Source organism: Budorcas taxicolor, chromosome 24 (assembly GCF_023091745.1).
Source record: "Budorcas taxicolor isolate Tak-1 chromosome 24, Takin1.1, whole genome shotgun sequence".
NCBI lineage: Eukaryota > Metazoa > Chordata > Mammalia > Artiodactyla > Bovidae > Budorcas > Budorcas taxicolor.
The window spans coordinates 23,244,296-23,265,522 of NC_068933.1; the positions used below are offsets into that span (position 1 = coordinate 23,244,296).

A 21,227-nucleotide genomic window follows, 5' to 3' on the forward strand; every position below is an offset into this window, starting at 1 on the left:
AATGGATGCCCCTTTGAAAGGGACTTTATATCCACTCGTTTTAATGTCTGTGGACTTTTTTTTTTTTTAAGTTATTTGTGTTCTTTCCGTTCCCATTATCAGAAAGACTTTTCCTGAGCATAGGTGCTCTGTTTAGGATTATCTTTGTTTATCCTATAAGCAGGCTACCACATAATCTATGAAATCAAAGGCAGTCTTATCAGTAGGCAAAAATACTTTCTACCCTCCTTTATCCAAGTTATTAGACAAGCTGCAAGGACAGGATCAGAACGATAGAGCCTTGAAGAGGGCTCAGAATCAGTTTGAACTTGTGTGCATTAAATGTGCTTGCCCTGTGAAATAGGAAGAACTGCAATCTTAACTGATGGTGGACAGCAGCTATGTTAAGGATCCATTTGAAGACAACTAAGTGATGGTCATCTGGAAGATGTTAGGAAGATTTGGGGCCTGAAAAGCTGTCATTCAGTTTTACATGCCATTTATTCCTGCGTCTGTAAAGGGTTTCTTTCTTTGAGCTATTTCATTATTTCCCAGTGAGGTGGAGTTTTGCTTTAAGTACTTCATTCTCAATGAAGCTAAATTACTTTCCTAATTTTAAATTATTACTCTTTGGCAGGAATTTAAAAAAAAAAAAAAAAAGCATTCAGAGTAAAAAATTTGACTCCTGTTCCAAAGAAGAATCTGACTCAAGCGCTTATTTTTTGAATTTTTAAAGATGTTGACCTTTGAAGTATACAGTTTTTAAAATTAATCATTTGCACTATTGCTACGACTATACCAATGCATTTTCCTGTCCTATACAGGAAGCTGAAAAAAGAATTAAGTAGTAAAGAGAGTTCAAATCTCCTTTCTGTACAGAGCTCACTAAGTTTTTTAACAGACTACCTGTCATTTGTTTATCATTTGTCAGAGATAACTAAATTTTTACATCTGAATTTTGATTTGAGATAGAATACATTACAACAGCAAACACATTATTCGCCAACAGCTCAGCTTGGTTACTTGTTCATGTTCCTGCTTCTGTGAAAGGAGACCACTGGCTTTTACTTCTTGGCACTGGGTAGAAATACTTAATGGCTCAACTTAGGGGCTATTGGAAGAATACATGTCTTCAAATGAGGGTTGTTTGTTCTGTGAAGAATAAGAGGCATTTTACAGAACCACTGCAGTGTGCCATTTCACTGTAAAATAGTAATATTTAATGTAAATGAAAAAAACTTGTGAAATATAAACATATTTTTAAACTTCACTTTTTAAAGAAGTTTCGGATACTCTTCTCAATTAATGGATTTAAAGAAATTCAAACACGTCAACTGTTTGGAAAAAATATTTTTCCACCCCTCCTTGGTTTCCTGTCTTTGCTAATGTTATTTCTTTGCACTGTAGGCGTCTAAATACTTTAAATAAATGTGCAGTGATGAAGCTGGAAATCAGTCCTCATCGGAAAAGAGTGAGTATATAAAATGTATCATAGAGTAGGAGCAAAGGAGAAGATGATAAACTGGATTATGTGTTTTGTGATAGATTTTGTTTCACAAATTCTTACTTCCTTGTTCTAAAAATACCTACATTTTAAATGTTATAATCCAGACAGGTTTACCAAAAACTGTGTAGCCTTATGTAATTGAAACCAATAGCTGCAGCTAGCCAATACCGTGTGTCTCGCCTGCTATTTTTGATCTGAACAGATTTTCTGTGATTTTACCTCATTAACTCAATGTCTGCAACATATTAAAGGGATGAGGCTTAAGGAATTCTGGTGCGTTTTGCATTGCCTCCCTGCAGAAACTGCAATTGAAGTTCTTGGGAACTCTGTCTTCCCGTGTGTAAGAGTACCTGTGTTTTGAAGCTGTAGAGATGGCAGGGAAGGCTGGCTGGTGGGATATGGAAGACTAGAGCTTTGAAGGGAGAAAAGGAATTAGAGGAGAAAGAGGGAGGCTGGAAATCCCACACATTCTAGTGAAATGCCGGCACGTAACTGATTCGGATGGTATTTTCTCCTGTGTTTGAAATGTGAGGATGTCTTATGAGATCTTAGGAGAAGAGGTGGGTGTAGTGGTGGGAGTGAATGCCACAAATTAGAGTAAACAGAAGTGAGTTTGGTCAAAGAACAGATTTTTCACTGTCAGAGTACCGATTTTAATTATCTAACCTGAGCCAAGTTGCCTTCCTGGGGGAGTTAAACCTTTTAAACGAATGAGCGGGAACCCCACCTCACACTGTGAGGAGCTGTGGAGAGGAGCCTGCACGTCAGTGTTCAGTGCTCTCCACCCGCTTTCCCGGGGGGCCCTGCTCACGGGAGACACTCCACATGCGTCACACTGAACTGCGCCTCTTGATATCCCATCAAGGGGCTCAGATGCAATAGTCTGTCGCGGTGTAACCCTGGGTCCCGTCTATAAGTTGGGCATCACCAGCAGAGATGTTCTGCGGGTGTGTGCATGTTACATGCCAGCAGAACTGGGTATTTGTGTGGCCTTATTAAATGGCCTGGAGCATGCCTGAGTTTGAAACGCCCTAGGACTCTTGTGGCACTAACTCTGGTTCCCGTGTTGGTGGGAGAGGAATGAAAAGGAACAGGGAAGAGGCTGAGAGATGAGAGTGTTCGAGAACCACCATTTTAGTTGCAAAACGGAATATAAACACATACTATCAACAGACAGCAAAACTGGAGGCAGACCAGAGGGAGTCCTACCCATTGCTGATTCCAGTTCAAAATATTTTACATGCCTGGAATTTTCACAGATCTCAGAGGTTTCCTCTGTGAGCTATTTAAGAGCAGCCTATAGATCCCAGAGTTTCCATAAAATGACTCTTCTTTAGCTTGAAACGCTTGCTCAGGCTTTTTCCTGTGAAATGCTTACATTCATCTTGGTTATTTTAAAAAATAATAATAAAGCTGTAAGGGCGGGTATTGGCAGGAATGGCATTATGGTCAGTCTCCTGGCCCCGGGCCTCAGGGCACGCCCTGCCCCGTGCTACCTGCCGGTTTCAGGGGGCGCATGGTTCCCTTCTGTCTTTGCAGAGCGAAGATTCCGATGAGGACGAGCCTTGTGCAATAAGTGGCAAATGGACTTTCCAGAGGGACAGCAAGAGGTGGTCCCGGCTTGAAGAGTTCGACGTCTTTTCTCCAAAGCAGGACCCCATCCCTGGGTCCCCAGACACTGTCCACCTGAAGAGCGCCCCGAGCCATGAAAACATGCTGACGGACCTCAGCGATCACCAGGAGGTGGCTTCCGTCCACAGCACAGGCAGCCTCACCACCCATGCACCCCAGCGCGGGGAGGCGGCCCCAGCCCGGACTAACTCCGTCCTCAGCGTCTGCTCCTCCGGCACCTTTGTAGGCAATGATGACTCCTTCTGCAGCCTGCCCTCTCCCAAGGAACTGTCCAGCTTCAGCTTCAGCATGAAGGGCCATGAGAAGACTGCCAAGTCCAAGACGCACAGCCTGCTGAAGCGCATGGAGAGCTTAAAGCTCAAGGGCTCCCACCACAGCAAGCACAAGGCGCCTTCCAAGCTGGGTCTGATCATCAGCGGGCCCATCCTGCAGGAGGGGGTAGATGAGGAGAAACTGAAGCAGCTGAACTGCGTGGAGATCTCCGCCCTCAACGGCAACCACATCAACGTCCCCATGGTACGGAAGAGGAGCATATCCAGCTCCACGCAGACCAGCAGCAGCAGCAGCCAGTCTGAGACCAGCAGCAACGTGAGCACGCCCAGTCCCGTCACCAGGACCCGGAGCCTCAGCGCCTGCAACAAGCGGGGAGGCATGTACTTGGAGGGCTTCGATCCCTTCAATCAGTCCACGTTCAACAACGTCATGGAGCAGAACTGTAAAAACCGGGAGAGCTACCCAGAGGACACAGTGTTCTACATCCCAGAAGATCACAAGCCCGGCACCTTCCCGAAAGCCCTTTCCAATGGCAGTTTCTCTCCCTCAGGGAATAACAGCTCTGTGAACTGGAGGACCGGGAGCTTCCACGGCCCCGGCCACATCAGCCTGAGAAGAGAAAACAGCAGCCCCAAGGAACTTAAGAGGCGTAACTCCTCGAGCTCTGTGAGCAGCCGCCTGAGTATCTATGACAACGTGCCGGGCTCCATCCTCTATTCCAGCTCGGGTGATCTGGCCGATCTGGAGAACGAGGACATCTTCCCTGAGCTGGACGACATCCTCTACCACGTGAAGGGGATGCAGAGGATAGTCAACCAGTGGTCGGAGAAGTTTTCCGATGAGGGAGACTCCGACTCGGCCTTGGACTCGGTCTCACCATGCCCATCCTCTCCCAAGCAGATACACCTGGATGTGGACAATGACCGAGCCACCCCCAGTGACCTGGACAGCACAGGCAACTCACTGAATGAGCCTGAGGAGCCCTCTGACATCCCGGAAAGGAGGGATTCTGGGGTCGGGGCCTCCTTGACCAGGCCCAACAGGTAAGAGTTTTTCTTACCTGGTGGGGGTGAGGGGCGGGTGATCAGAAAGGGGCTGCTTCTGCTTGCTGTGTAGGGAACATAGGATTGAACCATTTATAGCCATGAAATTCCTAAGGAAAGTGCTAGATGGGAAAATCCTATCATCCTAAAAAATTAATGAACATTGTTCACTGGGTACCAGAACTTGGGAAGAAGTCAGTTCTGTGAATGGATAGCGGGGTTGGTCGTCATCATTGCTCAGTCACTTCGGTCGTGTCCAATTCTTTGTGACCCCATGGACTGTAGCCCGCCAGGCTCCTCTCTCCATGGGATTTCCCAGGCAAGAATACTGGAGTGGGTTGCCATTTCCTCCTCCAGGGGATCTTCCCTACCACAGGGATTGAAGCCACGTCTCCTGCTTGGCAGGCAGATTCTTTACCACTGAGCCACCAGGGAACTCCAATACTATGGATGTATTTAATGCTTCATGTACTTGACTGAGTGAAAGCCACTCAGTCGTGTCTCACTCTTTGCAGCCCCATGGACTATACAGCCCATGGAATTCTCCAGCCCAGAATACTGGAGTGGGTAGCTGTTCCCTTCTCCAGGGTATCTTCCCAACCCAAGGATCGAACCCAGGCCTCCCACCTTGCAGGCGGATTCTTCACCAGCTGAGCCACCAGGGAACTTAACTGTATACTAAAAGTGGTAAAAGGAGTAAATTTTATTTATGTATGTATTTTACCACAGGACAAAGTAAAATAGACTGGAATGGAAATTGAATCTTCTCAGTTCCTAAGATCAGAGGCCAGTGAGTGACCCACTGCTGACCGTGCGTCAACCCATTAAAAAGCTTTCGTACTAACATTCCACCCCCTTCTCTCGCAGGCACAGGCTAAGATGGCACAGCTTCCAGAGCTCTCATCGGCCGAGCCTAAACTCCGTGTCACTGCAGATTAACTGCCAGTCTGTGGCCCAGATGAACCTGCTGCAGAAGTACTCCCTCTTGAAGTTAACCGCCCTGCTGGAGAAATACACGCCTTCTAATAAGCACGGCTTTAGCTGGTAAGGGTTTAAACTGCCCAGTGAACCATATTTGAAAACATTTTCAACCAGCGCTGTCCCAGCACTGAGGGTGGTAACAGGTGGATCCTGTATCTTTAGTTCATCATCCCGACACTGTAAGTGTCTGCATCCTTGAGTCCATGCGCAGTACTGCTTAAGCTGGTATAGCTTTAGAGAATTTCCATCAGGCTTGGTTGAGTTTTCAGCAGTAGGAGTGACAAAGTGCCAGTTGATAGGGTGAGACTTCTTTACTCTTCTACCACATTGTCCAGGCTCTTCCTTCCCAGTGGTAGGAATAGCCGACTACAGGCAAATACATGTACAGAATTAGATCATGTTTTGGAAGGAAGGGAAGAAAATTTTAGATCACAGGATGTTAGAGCATCCTATGCTAGAGCATCCTATCCATAGAGCAACTTTGAAATGCTTGATGTACAGTGCTTCATGCACATTTTTTTAGAAATCATTTTTGATTGATACAGGTATCTGCAATATCACAAAAATCTACCTGGGCTAAAGAGTTCAGGTTATGTTTTTTCCAACAAAGATTCTTGAGCAGTGAAAAATAAAGGAATTTACCATGCTAATATATTATAAACAAAAATAATGTACGAAAATAAAATTTATTGAACTGTCCACACTCTCGAAAAGTACTGTCCTTGGTGTGTATACCGTGAGATGTAGACTGCTGGGCTGAATAGGTCATGGACAGGAGCCATTATGTGCCTATTTTTCCTACTGAGTGCAAAGCAGACAAATGTCTCTACATTGACGTCCCAGCGCATTTTGCAGTATCAGCTGGGTTTCCTTCAGTCTTTTCACTAATCTAAGTGTTCATTATCCACTTGCACAATTTTAGTTCTTTGTAAAATGGAGACTCGGTCCATTTCATGAGTAGCACTTGGTAGCAAAACCAGAATCAATGTAGCAACGTAACTTCTCTCCCTAGCTCCTCCCCTCCTTGGGACTCGTAGTGAGGTTAACTTCAGCATCAAAGCATCTCCTGTTCAAAGGCTGTTATTATGTGAGCCCTGCTAAATACAGAAGTTGTTTGTTCTGAATGACAGAAATAAGTATTGACTGGTTTATCCCCCACATGCTTCAGATTCTCGGTGGAGATCGTAATGTGTTCCTTGTACATTCCGCCGCTGGGCTTTTCTCCCCCGACAAAGCGAGTATTATGCATACTTACAGCCGCGATCCATATACTTCACTGTATGGAAATACGGATTTGGCCCTGCACTTCAGTTTTACCTTTCCTAGAGCTATAAACAGAAACACACCATGGCTGTGGGTTTAGCAGTCTAAAGTCAAGGCAGTCTGCCTTCCGCAGGGTTCCTCTGTGCTTCGAGCCAGAGTTTCCCTGCTGGCTATTTAAAACTGCATGTTTCACATTCTCGGTTCTGAATGGCCCACCACCCCCCTCACCACCAAACCCTCAAGAATCTGAAAGTCCAGAATATTTCTTGAGTTCTGGTCAGTTTTTCCCGTGAGTCAAAACCAAATGTTAAAGCCTCATGCTGTGGGATCCACGGAGTAAGGAGAAATTCTACACAAAGTTCTTTTCCTGTTCAGCTTTGCCCTTCCTTGTCCCACTCAGAGAGGTCATTTGTAGAGCTGGAATTTCTGCTTGACAGCATTAAATACATGACAGCGGTTTCCTGCTGTTGCACACACTGCTCAGGCTGGACCTGGTGTCAGGACTCCAGGGAGCCTGGGGTAGGCTCACAAAACCCTCATTGTTCTCCTCTGTCTTCCTTTAGAAAGCTAAAGATGTTGTGTTCTCTCGGGTCATCAGCAGGAGAATTTATTTTGACTTCAGGTCATTCGCTTGCCTTCCTCCCCCACCCCCACCCCGCACCCTACATTGAGCTCTGGAGTTGGTTCTCATTATGTGGGACCAACATCATGCATTTGCTGGGTTTTTTTTTTAGTTTATTCTGATCTTTTTTTTCACCCTAAATACTTTGGGATCTCATCAAGAGCTTAGAAATGATTCTCATCCATTTTCAGGACAAATGAAGTGCCTACTTAGGGTCTTGACTGTAGCTCTCTCCTCTCGTTCCTTCCTGTGCCGCCACTTTGGAAGGAAGCCCATGTTCTCCCTTAAGAATATAGGCCCCATTCTCAGAGCTAGCAGTGGAGGGAGAATCCCCAGCTGAGGAAATGTTATTGGGCCTCATGGCCCCAACTGTTAGAAAATCTAGAACAGCACTGTCCAGTGGGATTTTCTGTAGTGGTAGGAATGTTCCATATTTCCATCGTCCAGAAGTAGCTACCAGCCACAAATGGCTATTGAGCACTTAAAATGTGGCTGATATGACTAAGGAACTGAATTTGTAATTTTGTTTAATTTAAATTTAAATAGCCACCTTATGAGCACAGATCTAGAACCCACATGGTTTACCTGCAGGGGTGGACAAAATGTACAGAAGACGAGTAAATGTATCCCTCCCGACTCCAATATTTTCTCAATAGGGCTGTGCCCAAGTTCATGAAAAGGATCAAGGTTCCAGACTACAAGGACCGGAATGTATTTGGGGTCCCTCTGACAGTCAACGTTCAGCGCACAGGACAGCCCCTCCCCCAGAGCATCCAGCAGGCCATGCGCTACCTCCGCAACCATTGTTTGGATCAGGTGAGAGCCGATGTCTGCAGGTCCCACTTAATCACGGGAGCTCAGGTGCATGCATCATTTTCTAGTTCTGCAGTGAAAATGTTGCTTCCCTCTTGACACTTTACATTTTGTTTTTTTTTTTCCAACCAAGGTTGGCCTCTTCAGAAAATCGGGTGTCAAATCCCGGATTCAGGCTCTGCGCCAGATGAATGAAAGCACCATAGATTGTGTCAACTATGAGGGACAGTCTGCTTATGATGTGGCAGACATGTTGAAGCAGTATTTTCGAGATCTGCCTGAGCCGCTGATGACAAACAAACTCTCAGAAACCTTTCTGCAGATATACCAATGTGAGTATTCTTTGACCTTGACATGGTTGGCGGTGGGGGAAAGTGGGGTCAGCCAAAACCTGTAGCTCCTTTGATGCCATTCTTTTGGACCCACATCGTGACCTCTTAGAGACAGGTCATCAGTTTTTGTTTTGTTTTTTTTGGCCTTGTTTGCAAAACAGATTTCTGTACATCTGTTGAGTAGTGCAGGAAAAACTCCTTTGTCATCATTCTCCGATTACTAAGCAATTGTACATTTTTACATTCAAATCTAAGAACTCATTTTTTTTCATTCATTTCAAGAACAGTGTTAATCTAACATACTTAAAAGAGCAGATTCCAAGATCTCTCTCTCTCTGGCTTGTCTATAGGTATTTCAGTTGCTTCACTTCTCTCTAGCAAAGCCTGTTGTGTTTAAAATTTCACAGGTGTCCATGTGTTTTATCTTGCTGTAAAATGAATAAATAATCTTTCTGTTATGCATCTCAGCTTCTGCCAGAAATAGTTGGGAAAACAATCCCCATGCCCATCTCACTTTTAAGTAAAGCTTAAAGCAAACAGTTGTCTAAATTAATGATCAAGATCAGGATTATAGCTTTTACAGCCTTGTGTTTTTCTTGGCTCAGTGTGGTATTACAGCAATGTAATTTAAAAGCAGCTTCTCTCAGAGCTAGAATTGTCTTTGGAATTGGCGCATGGGACTTGATTTTATGAGAAATGGAGCTGGTCTGGATTATTTCATTATTTGTTTCATCCTTTCAGATTTTATGAAAACACAGGTCACATTTCCCCCACCAAGGTATTTGTTATGTATTGTAACCATGGAGCTGTTTAATCAGTTTGTCCTATGGAGCTGCGTTTGAGTGACTTGAATTTTCCACCACATGCCTTTCAAAAGAAAAATTTTGCGTAGTATAGGAGACCTGAAAGTTGTGTTTAGCATTTTCTACCTGCTTTATTAGTTTATACATATATATACATTATATTATATTGTTATATTATTTATATTTTTATGGGTTTATTTCTCAAGCATGTATTTTTACTACTAGCCTCTCAGTAGGCTTTCCAAAGCTTAAATTACTACATAAAAAACATCTGTTGTTTAAATTGAATATTTTAGCAGCTTCCTTTCCTCATTTAAAGAATGAGCAGATCAGTTAAAATTAGGAAAGTCCTTGGAGATGCTGAACACTTTGTAGTCAAAGTGAAGAAATCTCAGTTTTTGTACTCTTATATGTGTCTTTAATAATTTCTTGAAACTGAACAAAAGTATAAGCCTATAATGTTCAGTAATTGAGGAAACTAGGAGTTTTGAAAAAAAGTACTTAGAAAAGAAAGAAACCAAATTTCTGTAAACTAAAAGAAAACAGCAGACATCATCTGGAGCTGAACTCTGAGGTGGATTTAGGAGTATATTGTCATGGTGGGTGTTTAAAATTCTCAGTTCCTCCACAGGCAGGAAATACTTGATTGGTGCAACGTTGGTGCAATCCCTAATCTCTTCCATATTAACCTCAAGTACACTTTCTGCAAGTGCTTGTTCAGTGCTGGGCTGAGGTCTTTGGTGCCAGTTATTTGCTTTTGGGACGTTTCCTTGCAAACGTACATGGAAAATCACTGGGTTGACGGGGGAAGTGCTGGTGTCGTGCAGATGTGCCCAAGGACCAGCGTCTCCAGGCAATCAAGGCCGCCATCATGCTCCTGCCCGACGAGAACCGAGAGGTCCTACAAACGCTCCTTTACTTCCTGAGCGATGTCACTGCAGCCGTCAAGGAGAACCAGATGACCCCCACCAACCTGGCCGTGTGCTTGGCGCCTTCTCTCTTCCACCTCAACACTCTGAAGAGAGAGAACTCCTCCCCAAGGTACGCGGCCAGTGAGCTGCGCACGCGCGGTGACGATGCACACGCCCCGTTGTTCAGCCCGCGGCTGCCTCCGTGTCCTGGCACGGCTGTCCACCTGTTTTTTTGTTGTGTTAGTACCTGAATCCAGCAAAACGGAGTTTGACCTCCTTCTTTCGCAGCCCACGTTCCTCCCCTGTGCCTCTCCCATCCTTCCTACTCAGCCCTGGCTGTGTGGCCTCCTAGACAATCTAGTTTTAACCCGCTTTTGAGAAACATTTGCATTCCTGCTCTGCCACGGCAGGGGTTTCCCCTGACCCTTTGTCAGTGCCCTCGGTAACATGGTCATCATGCTTTCTACCCACAAAGAATCATGAGGGTTTACTGACCTCAAAAACAGTCCTGGCTTCTGCATAAATAGAGCCAGTCTGGCTTGGCTTCTTCAGTGGAACCGAGCTGCTGGCCTGTGCCAGAGAGTGAAAGGAGCTGGATGTGAAATAAGTAAGGATGGTGTTCAGCCTCGAAGTTAAGAACCCGGCCGAGCCAATGTTGCAGTTTCTCCTTAGATGTAGAGAAGGTGAAGTGACTGTGGAAGTCGAGGAATCTGGAAAATAACTAAGGCTGATGTTTGCTCAGCACCGAATTCTGTCCCCAGCAAGGGTCTACACCCTGGGCTTTCATTATCAACTTTAATCCTCCTAACAATTGAAGGAGGTGAAGCTGCTGTTAGTATCTATTTTATACATGAGGTGGGACTGCGGGGCAGGTCCATTAAGTAACTAACTTGCTTCTGTCTGATGGGGAAAAAATGGCAGAGGAACTTCTTACTTACACAAATATTTTATATAAAATAGGAAAGGCATCATTAACTCCTTTCTACCAAATTCATCCTGCTGATCCTTTTCGTCAACTCTAAAGGAACTTGACAGATAGTTCTCAGCTGTTGGGATGGGGCCTAGTTGTGTTAGGTGAAGTTAGCTTTGCTTCCGAAAGACATACAATGCTTAATTAACTAGTTCTAACCATTGACCTGAGCATTCCTGCTTTAATGGGATAGAGAACTAAAGGGGAGCAGTAGAAAGAGATCAGATAAGATGAAGACAAAACATCTAGGAAACAATAGACTTTTCTCTCACCAACAGGAGGGGCTCCTGTTTAATTTTGAACTGGAAAGAATGATCCTGTTTACCCCAATGACCAGTGCTTCCCACCCACCCACCAGTCAGAGCTGCCTTTCCTTCTCCCCACCCCACATGTATAGACCTTAGAAGCTTCTCTGTTTCAATAGGAACCTATTTAACATGGTGGTTTTATTTTTATGGGCTGCATGGTATGGGGGAATCTTAGTTACCTCGACCAGGAATTGAACCCATGCCCACTGCTTTGGGAGCTTAGATATGTAATCACTGGACCACAAGGGAACCCCCTAACATGATGGTTTTAAATAGCCTGGATTTCATCAGAGACAGTCTGTTTCATGTTTTTTGTATGTTGTTGATACAACTGAGAAATTTTAGTGACCAAAGTAAAACTCTCTTCAACTATTTAATGTCAGATAAGCTCCAGTGAAATAGCCTTTTTCTCTCTTTTAGGTTTCCTAGAATAACACACTGATTAAAAATATATAAACATTTGAATCTTGTCTCTCCCTCATTTCTCTCTCTAGGGTAATGCAAAGAAAACAGAGTTTGGGCAAACCAGATCAGAAAGATCTGAATGAGAATCTCGCTGCCACTCAAGGGCTAGCCCATATGATTGCTGAGTGCAAGAAGCTTTTCCAGGTAGGGAGATGGAAAGTTTTGTTATTTGTTGCTGCTGCTGCTGCTAAGGCAATTTAGTCATGTCCGACTCTGTGCAACCCCATAGACGGCAGCCTACCAGGCTCCCCCGTCCCTGGGATTCTCCAGACAACACTGGAGTGGGTTGCCATTTCCTTTTCCAATGCATGAAAGTGGTCACTCAGTCGTGTCCGACTCAGCAACCCCGTGGATTTCAGCCTACCAGGCTCCTCTGTCCATGGGATTTTCCAGGCAAGAGTACTGGAGTGGGTTACCATTGCCTTCTCCGTTGTTATTTGTTGAGGATAATGTAATTAGGGGCAAAATCTTGAGCTCCATACTTGTTCACATCGTAACCAAAAGATCTTTTCCAAGCTGGAAATTATATATGTAGTCTGAGAATGTCTTATTTATATATTTTATAATATATAAGCTCAGTAGAGTTAATATGTTTCATGAAATTGCCAACCTTCATACCCCTTTACTTAGAAAACAAAAGCTACAAATCATCTGAAGTAAATTCTGTATGAGGTGCAACCACTATGGGAAACAGTATGGCCTTTCCTCAAAAAATTAAAAATAGAACTACCTTGCTGCTGCTGCTGTTGCTAAGGTGCTTCAGTCATCTCCGACTCTGTGTGACCCCATAGACGGCAGCCCACCAGGCTCCCCCGTCCCTGGGATTCTCCAGGCAAGAACACTGGAGTGGGTTGCCATTTCCTTCTCCAATGCATGAAAGTGAAAAGTGAAAGTGAAGTTGCTCAGTCGTGTCCGACTCTTAGCGACCCCGTGAACTGCAGCCCACCAGGCTCCTCCATCCATGGGATTCTCCAGGCAAGAGTACTGGAGTGGGGTGCCATTGCCTTCTCCGAGAACTACCTTATAATCCAGCAGTTCCGCTCCTAGGTGTATATCCAAGGGAAAAAAAAACACTAAACCTAAGTGTCCGTCAGATGAAAGGATAAAGAACTAAAGAATATGTGGGATGTGTCTGTGTGTATGTCTATAAAATGAAATACTACTCTGCCATTAAAAAAAAAAGAATGAAATTTTGAGTTTTGCCATTTGCAACAACATGGATGGACCTAGAGGGCATTATGCTTAGTGTAATAAGCCAGGCAGGGAAAAGCAAGTATGTACTTATATCTAGAACCTAAAAAATAAGACAGAAGAATGAATACAGTGAAACAGAAACTGACTCACGGGTATAGAGAGCAAAATAGTGGTTTGAGGGGTTAAACCACAAGATATTGTACACACAGGGAATATAGCCAATATTTTATCATAACTTTAAATGGAGTATATAAAACAATTAGCTATACTTCAATTTCAAAAAAAGAAAAAATTCTGTGTCTTCATCAGTATAGGTCTTGTTTAGTCACTTTGTCTTCTACTCCAACTTCTTCCGAAAGAGGAGGACCTCACACAGGAATAAGCTTTCTAGGTACCTTTATGAAGGTAGCTCTGCTGGCATCCTCGTGATACCATGTGAAGTCAGCAGGGACACCCTTCACCTGATGGAGGCAGGGGGATTAGACTGCTTTCACAGCCTTGAGGATCCTGCCACTTCCACCGATGGGCAACAGACACCCTTTTTGTCTCTCGTGTCCCTCCCAGGTTCCTGAGGAAATGAGCCGATGTCGAAATTCCTACACCGAACAGGAGCTAAAGCCCCTTACCCTCGAAGCGTTAGGACGCCTTTGTAATGATGACTCAGCCGACTACCAACACTTCCTCCAAGACTGTGTGGACAGCCTGTTTAAAGAGGTCAAGGAGAAGTTCAAAGGCTGGGTCAGCTACTCCACATCTGAGCAGGCTGAGCTCTCCTATAAGAAGGTAAGTCGCATCCTCATTGTCGGCCATCCAAGTCTGGTGGTTGGGACTTGGATTCATTAGAGACCAGACCCTTTCGGCAACACAGTGGCGGTCTGTCACCCATTGCCTTCCCTCTAGAGCTGGGCAGATAGGTGATTCATTATCCCCGAGGTAAGAGTGGAAACCACTTCAGTGAGGGAGGGTGCTCATTGAACTCATGTCAGAGGAAGCTCCCTAGTGAAATCCTCTGGCTCCACAGAATCATGCAAGAGTTTCCTGGAATGTGTTACTAATGGTCTTGGGCCTCCGGGCATTTTATGAGGAGCTGGCTATTTCCATCCTTTGATTGGAACCCCCTCAGGCTCTCCTCCGTTCTCAGTCACTCTTTTCCTGGCCCTCTAATAAGCAAGGAGTGCTGGGGGCAGGGATGGTTGGTTTAACTTGAAAGCCCCTTGAGGGCAGAGATATCCTGTGTGACTTTCCATGCACATGGAGGTATTTGTTGACTTGTCTCTACCACCTTGAGAAGAAAAAAACCTTGAGCACAGTCCAGATGGCCATGCAGGCTTGGATGTGCAAACAAATCTTACTTTCATTGCATTGACCCTGATATGGGTCCCAGGAAAACAAATAAAATCAGAGGTGACGCCAGCAGTCCTATCTGCTTTCTTTTCTGATCTTGAATATACTTGAGGTCAGCAGCCTGTTAAAGTCAGAAGTAAGCATTAGGTCCATGTACCCGGCTAGCAGCTTGTCTTAAGAGCCTAGATGTGTAGGGACTGTCTCGGCACTGAAAAGTCCGTCCTCTTCTCAGGTGAGTGAAGGACCGCCTCTGAGGCTTTGGCGGGCAACCATAGAAGTCCCTGCAACACCCGAGGAAATCTTAAAGCGCCTCCTGAAAGAGCAGCACCTCTGGGATGTAGACTTGTTGGATTCAAAAGTGATTGAAATCCTGGACAGCCAGACTGAAATTTACCAGTACGTCCAAAACAGTATGGCGCCCCATCCTGCTCGGGACTATGTCGTTCTGAGGTGAGAGCTTCCAGATTGATTATTGTGGCAAGAATGAGCTTATATGTCACTGAAAGTTACATTAACTTTACTTAAAATAGAACATGTGCTTCCATAGAAGCATTGAACCCTTCCAGATAAGAAAGATAACATCTGCATTTATTCCAGCAGTGTGTCCATCCCTGAAAATGGTTTGAAGTCTTGGAACTGAGCTCAGAGAGAGAGGCACAGTCCATCAAATGTGCTCAGTGGTAGCTATTTTTTCCCCTTTAGGATAGATTTTCTCAGAAATAGCTAGTGAATGCATCAGCCAGGAAATAACATTTGGGTCCCAAGTGAGCTGTGGTTGAAGCTGATTTATATGTAATTCCTACATTCTCTGAAGACATTATTGAAGGAAGAATTTCAAAAATCTTTGAGGAAATGTCACATCATTAGTCCAGAACTTCTCCAACAGAGTAAGTTTGGACGTCCACGTTCTAGTACATTTGTGAAACATAAAAAGGGGTTTCAAATTCACTTCAGTTTGGTTCTCTTTCAAAGAACTGACTGTGTGAGCTTGTATACCCACTGCAGAAGGGGCTCTGTACAGAGTGAGCCATTCGTGAGTTCTTGCACAAGGATGCTTTCTGCCCAGGCTGGGTCACCAGGGGGCCCCTATCCTGCCTTTCAGCTCCCTCCTGTAAGAGTGAGGCCCTGTTTTAAACTTGGCTTCCAGGAACCTCCCATTTACTCCCCTTCTTGTTTTGTCTCTGCAGAACATGGAGGACTAATTTGCCCAAGGGAGCCTGTGCCCTTTTACTCACCTCGGTGGATCATGACCGGGCCCCTGTGGTGGGAGTGAGGGTCAATGTGCTCCTGGCCAGATATCTGATCGAACCCTGTGGGTCAGGGAAATCCAAACTCACCTACATGTGCAGAGCAGACTTAAGGTACGTTCTGATGCTGATTTTTTTTTTTTTTTTTTTGACATCGTGAGTGAGGGGCATAAAGTAGATTCAGACTTTTTGTCTATGCAAAAAAAAAAAAAGACTTAAATGAATACATCCTTGCATCTTGGATGCTCCATGAAGAGCACTGTTTATAAAGTAACTCCTTCACATTTCTGGGTCTTCTGGATACCACTTACTAATTTCCACCCTTTAGAGAATTTGGTATTAAAGCAATGCAGATATGGTGGTTCTGCCATGAGCTTAAAGCCACAGGAAATGAGAGTTTAAATCAGCAAGCCGATATGTGTTATTTTATATTCAAAGATATTTGAATAATATGACATACCCTTTTAGTAATTAATTAGGCCTATGCTCTGTGTCTTAGATCAGTGTGATTTCTTATCAAAAAATGAATAAAATGCAGGAAGTAATACCAACAAGAAAAAAAAAATCAACCTCTGAAAACTTTCCAAAGTGACTCTCCTGCTAAATCAATTCTTGTTTGAAGTCTTTACATTGCCGTACTTCAAGTATCTGTTATCTGTTTTTGTTTGATTTGCCAGAGCTTTCCTGAATAGTTATACCCAGTCTCTGTGTGTTAGTTGCTCGATCATGTCCTACTCTTTGTGACCCCATGGACTGTAGCCCTCCAGCCTCCTCTGTCCGTGGGATTCTCCAGGCAAGAATACTGGAGTGGGTTGCCATTTCCTCCTGCTGGGGATCTTCCCAACCCTGGGATCGAACCCAGGTCTCCTGCATTGCAAGCAGATTCTTTACTGTCTGAACCACCAGGGAAGCCCAGTCTCACCCCATATTTGCACTCAGTATGCTGTTCTTGAGAAACTTCTGGTTCCATAAGTGTGATGAAGGTGTCAGGAGATTACTTTGGGATAGTAAGAGAGATCTTTACTTGCACATTTGCACGTCAAAAAATAGAAGTGTATTCAGAACTCCCTTCGGCTGATTCAGGGTTTTCCAACTTGAATAATTTGTTTGCGTTTCCTTTCTGTCTGCCGTAGGGGTCACATGCCAGAGTGGTACACGAAATCTTTTGGACATTTGTGTGCAGCTGAAGTGGTAAAGATCCGAGACTCCTTCAGTCATCAGAACACTGAAACCAAAGACACCAAATCTAGGTGATTCCTGAAGCCTGTCCACTGTCTGGGCGTTTGTTTCTAGAACACTTGCCAGTTCTTGGAAGATTGGATTCAGTGTCTGATCCTGAAACGAAACTACAAATTGGAGAGTGGGAATTGACTATAGCGATTTGATACCTTTTTAAAGCTGCTTCCTGTTTGTGTAAGGTCTATATTATGGACCTTGACTGGAATATATGACTGTGCAAAAAAAAAAAAAAATTCTTATTTGAATTGCTTCTGAGAAGCAAAACTCTATAACTGCATTAGGGAAGATAATGAAGAGACTTCATTTTCTTGCAATGTCAGTGTCTGTGTACGTGTACCTGTCATTTTCTTTGCAGTGTGTGGAGGGATGGGTGTATCCACTGGAATAGTTGGTCCTCTTTGACATGTTTTCTCACTGAGAAGAGCAAAGAAAGGTTTGCACAGAGGAGTGTGTGTATGTGTGTTTGTTGCTGGTTGAATGGCAGAGATGTGTAAGTTGGGCCGCAGTGTCTGGCACACTGAGACACCTCCAAGAAGGATTTTGATGCACCAGGTTCAGTTTAACCTGGAATATCTGACTACCCATGGAATCGTCTAGAAAGGGAACCCATTTATTTTATTTTGGGGTGTTGGACAACCCACCCATGTCTTTTTTTCTTTTCTTTTCTGAATTAGTAGACATATTTTCCACCAACCTCTTCTTTACCTTAAAAGTGATTGTAATTTACTCAGATAGCCCCTTTCTAACGCAGTTTGCCTCTAAATCTGATTGCAAGGAGCAAAGTTGTTTTTATCCAGTACAGGTGAATTCAGGGATGGAAATTCTTCCTTGCTAGCACCAAAGCAGTTTTGTTTTGTTTTTGGTTTTTAAGTTGAGATGTGAAAACTGACCACTCTGTCTACTTCTGAATCAAGTATCAACACTTTCTATGTATCTGCAAAGTCTTTGCATATCTGTGTTAGGAGAAACTCTTAAAGGCACTATGTATGGGAACACAGGAAAACTATGTCCCAAGGAACTCCTTGCAAATGTAACCCAACCAAAAAGTTGCTTGTTGTCGTTATGGTTATTAGCAGCATTTTTTTAAAGCTGCATATGTTTATTAATTGGATTTGTCCTTATCAGCAAAGAGATTGTTTTGTTTTTCCTATATTTCTTTTTCTTCTCTTTTCTGAAGCCCTTGGGATAGATTTTAGCAGTAATGAAAAGTTCTAGTCACAGTAAAAACAAATAAAAATACACTAGTGCAGGGTTTTGGAAGGGTGGTCTTTATACAGGTTTTACTGTAATAGTAAAGGTTGGCTCAAAAGACAGTATTAGTGAAATTTATTTTATATGGATCAAAAGTGAATAATGTATGAATGAGAGTTGTAAGAAGGACTTTAATTTTGTTATAATTTAGTTACCATTGTCAGTGTTATTTCAAAGGTTCTTTGAAGAATTAAGGGGCGGGGGACAGATCAGAGTTTAATTTGAGTATTTTGGATATTAGTGTTCCTCATGAAGATATACTTGTATATTCAATTTTAATGGCCTTCAGATTTGTAAGATTGTATGTTGTATATACCATTCTATTAAGAAATATGTACACCTACCTGTCCACTGTGCTTTCCAACATAGATAAAGCATGATAAAAATTATTATTTAAAATATACTTATATTTATACCTCAGATATTCTTTTGGATTTTGTACCTCAAGGCTTTTTGGTTTGTTTTTTGTTTTTTTTGCTAATGTAAATACACTTTACATGAATACAGTCTAAGTGAAAAAAAATAAAAGAAGAGGTTTATAACTTGCTCTATATCTGTACAGAATATAATCAATAAGTGCACTATTAAATGTTTAAAGTAAGGGAAACGTCTGGCCTGCTTTCCATTATATTGCATCTCTCTACCACCCTTCAGACCACAGATGGCAAGGCTTACCATCCTAGCATCAACTGAAATGAAAATATAGATTTGCTTCAGGAAAAAATCAGACTGCAAATCATTCCAAGGCCAAACTGCAACTGAGCCACTCACTCACAAACAGGAAACCCTGGTGAAGGTTCAGGAAGCACTGAGATGCTCTCCAAACAAAGGTCACGAGGAAACGATGCTGAGAAAGTTACAAGAATAAGCAACAGCAACTGAAAGATGCTCATAAGCAAAGCCAAGGTCATGGATTCGTTCCATAAAAGGTCTCTTTCCCACTGTTTGCTTTCCTGTTCAAAGGATTCCTTACATATTTGACCGGAGGAGAATGTGAAGGATATGAACATTTTCAAGAAGTCCGCTTTAAACCACCTACAGTAATATTGCCCCAACTTACTAATTGTGACTAAATGCCTAGGTTGTAAGCTCTCTGAGAGCAGGGCTCTTCTATATGTCTTTATAATCTCCTACAGCAGCTTTCAGTGTTTTGTACTTGTAGGCACCTAATAAATTTATTATTTGCCAAATGGAATTGATTGAATTTGTGTCTGTTGTTTGAAAATGGATCGAATCTAGGATGCTGTCTGTCACTGTGGCTCATCCGTGCCCATTTTGAGATGGGAGGGACGGGAACTTGTTACATCTAGTGAAATCTCAAAGTTCAAACTGAAGAAGACATAGATGCTCTACAGAGATGCTCTGGATTCTAAATTAGAGAGTTTTGGGGCTCGAAATTCAGCCAGTCTCATTTCTCCAATACTATGTGATACAGATCTTAAAATTTGCTCTTGACAAATACTATGGGCATAGTAAAGGGGAAAAACCAACCTCAATAGAATTTTTTTTTTTTTAAGACACACACACAGCCCAAAGCCTTCTTTATTTGCCTCTGCCTCCAGTCCTGGTTTCCTCAGAGCCATATAAAATGAAACATCAAAATGTCTCAGGCCTGAAGTAGCAAAAGTTCAGTTGTTTGAATGCCTCTGGAGTCATGACTTACTCATAGGCTAAGTGTGGTTACCATGGTGGGAGAGATGCTCTCACGGGCACCAAGGTAGGTTCAGATTGCTCTCATCACCCCCATTGTCCTTGTCACCTCATTTAGTCAATTATTCCAACACCTATTTATTTAACCCACATGGAGCTCGGACCTGAAGATACTGCAGTCCTGAAAATCTGTTCTCACGGACACTAATAAAGAAATGATAACACCCCATAGCATCCTGCCCACCAGTTTACAGATAGGGTAACTTGGGAGATTCTAACAAAATTAAGTGGATTCTTAATTTTAAGAATTAAAGTTCTTGAAATGTGCCTGCAGGGCTAAGGGGAACAGCTGAGATTTTGGAAAAGTAAAAAAGTGAAAGACAGGAAAGATAATTCAAACTGGTGCTTTTCCAACACCACTGGTTAGAGGGGTATATGTGAGTGTGTATGCATGCAGAAAGAGATAAAGGCAAAGGAGGTATGTGAGATTTTCATTTTTTTTAATTATGAAAGAATGATAACACATTAGCCAGGAGACTTGGAAAATACAGAACAAGGTTATAAATAGTTCCACTATATATTACTTTGTGTATAATAGATACAATATATATACAAATATATACAACAATATAATATATACAACTATTTTAAGTAGTAAATTAAGATTTTTAGTTGGAGTTTCAATATCAAACTCCCCAAAATTAATAGAATGAATATACAGAGCAGTAAAAGGATACAGTAGACCTGAGAAGCAGGGTGAACCAGTTCAACATAAGATTTATGCAATTTTCATACGAGAGTAGATACAAATTCTGTTCAAGTTCGCATAGACAAACCCATAGACCAACATTCATGGGTCTTTTTGCCACTTCTGTCAACTTTTCACATAATCCTCACACGCACCCTTTGAAGCATAGGTATTATCCTTCTAAGACACAGGTTAAAGTGTTCAGAGCCTGAAGGAAAAGTTGAAATTCCACCTCACTGATCCTACCCCAGCCCATCTCCCATCTGCTGATCTTTCTTTAATCCAGTGACAAATTTCTCATCAGTTCAGTTCAGTCACTCAGTCGTGTCCGACTCTTTGCGACCCCATGAATCGCAGCACGCCAGGCCTCCCTGTCCATCACCAACTCCCGGAGTTCACTCAGACTCATGTCCATCGAGTCAGTCATGCCATCCAGCTATCTCATCCTCGGTCGTCCCCTTCTCCTCCTGCCCCCAATCCCTCCCAGCATCAGAGTCTTTTCCAATGAGTCAACTCGTCGCATGAGGTGGCCAAAGTACTGGAGTTTCAGCTTCAGCATCATTCCTTCCAAAGAAATCCCAGGGCTGATCTCCTTTAGAATGGACTGGTTGGATCTCCTTGCAGTCCAAGGGACTCTCAAGAGTCTTCTCCA

The 21,227-nt window shown here is 43.2% G+C and overlaps 1 protein-coding gene across 3 annotated transcripts in view; it reads left to right on the forward strand.

The window, feature by feature from the left end:
• DLC1 (DLC1 Rho GTPase activating protein) overlaps positions 1-19,372 on the forward strand; it is a 419,579-nt gene extending 400,207 nt beyond the window's left edge. For all 3 annotated transcript variants that reach the window (XM_052661289.1, XM_052661290.1, XM_052661291.1), the window contains 11 exons: positions 1,387-1,450; positions 3,026-4,434; positions 5,302-5,478; positions 7,957-8,116; positions 8,247-8,445; positions 10,076-10,289; positions 11,932-12,046; positions 13,661-13,879; positions 14,673-14,890; positions 15,628-15,801; positions 16,821-19,372. In XM_052661289.1, coding sequence (XP_052517249.1) covers positions 1,387-1,450; positions 3,026-4,434; positions 5,302-5,478; positions 7,957-8,116; positions 8,247-8,445; positions 10,076-10,289; positions 11,932-12,046; positions 13,661-13,879; positions 14,673-14,890; positions 15,628-15,801; positions 16,821-16,941 — 3,070 coding nt within the window. In that variant the 3' untranslated portion in view covers positions 16,942-19,372. The remainder of the gene's footprint in view (positions 1-1,386; positions 1,451-3,025; positions 4,435-5,301; positions 5,479-7,956; positions 8,117-8,246; positions 8,446-10,075; positions 10,290-11,931; positions 12,047-13,660; positions 13,880-14,672; positions 14,891-15,627; positions 15,802-16,820) is intronic.
• The last annotated feature ends 1,855 nt before the right edge of the window (positions 19,373-21,227 follow it).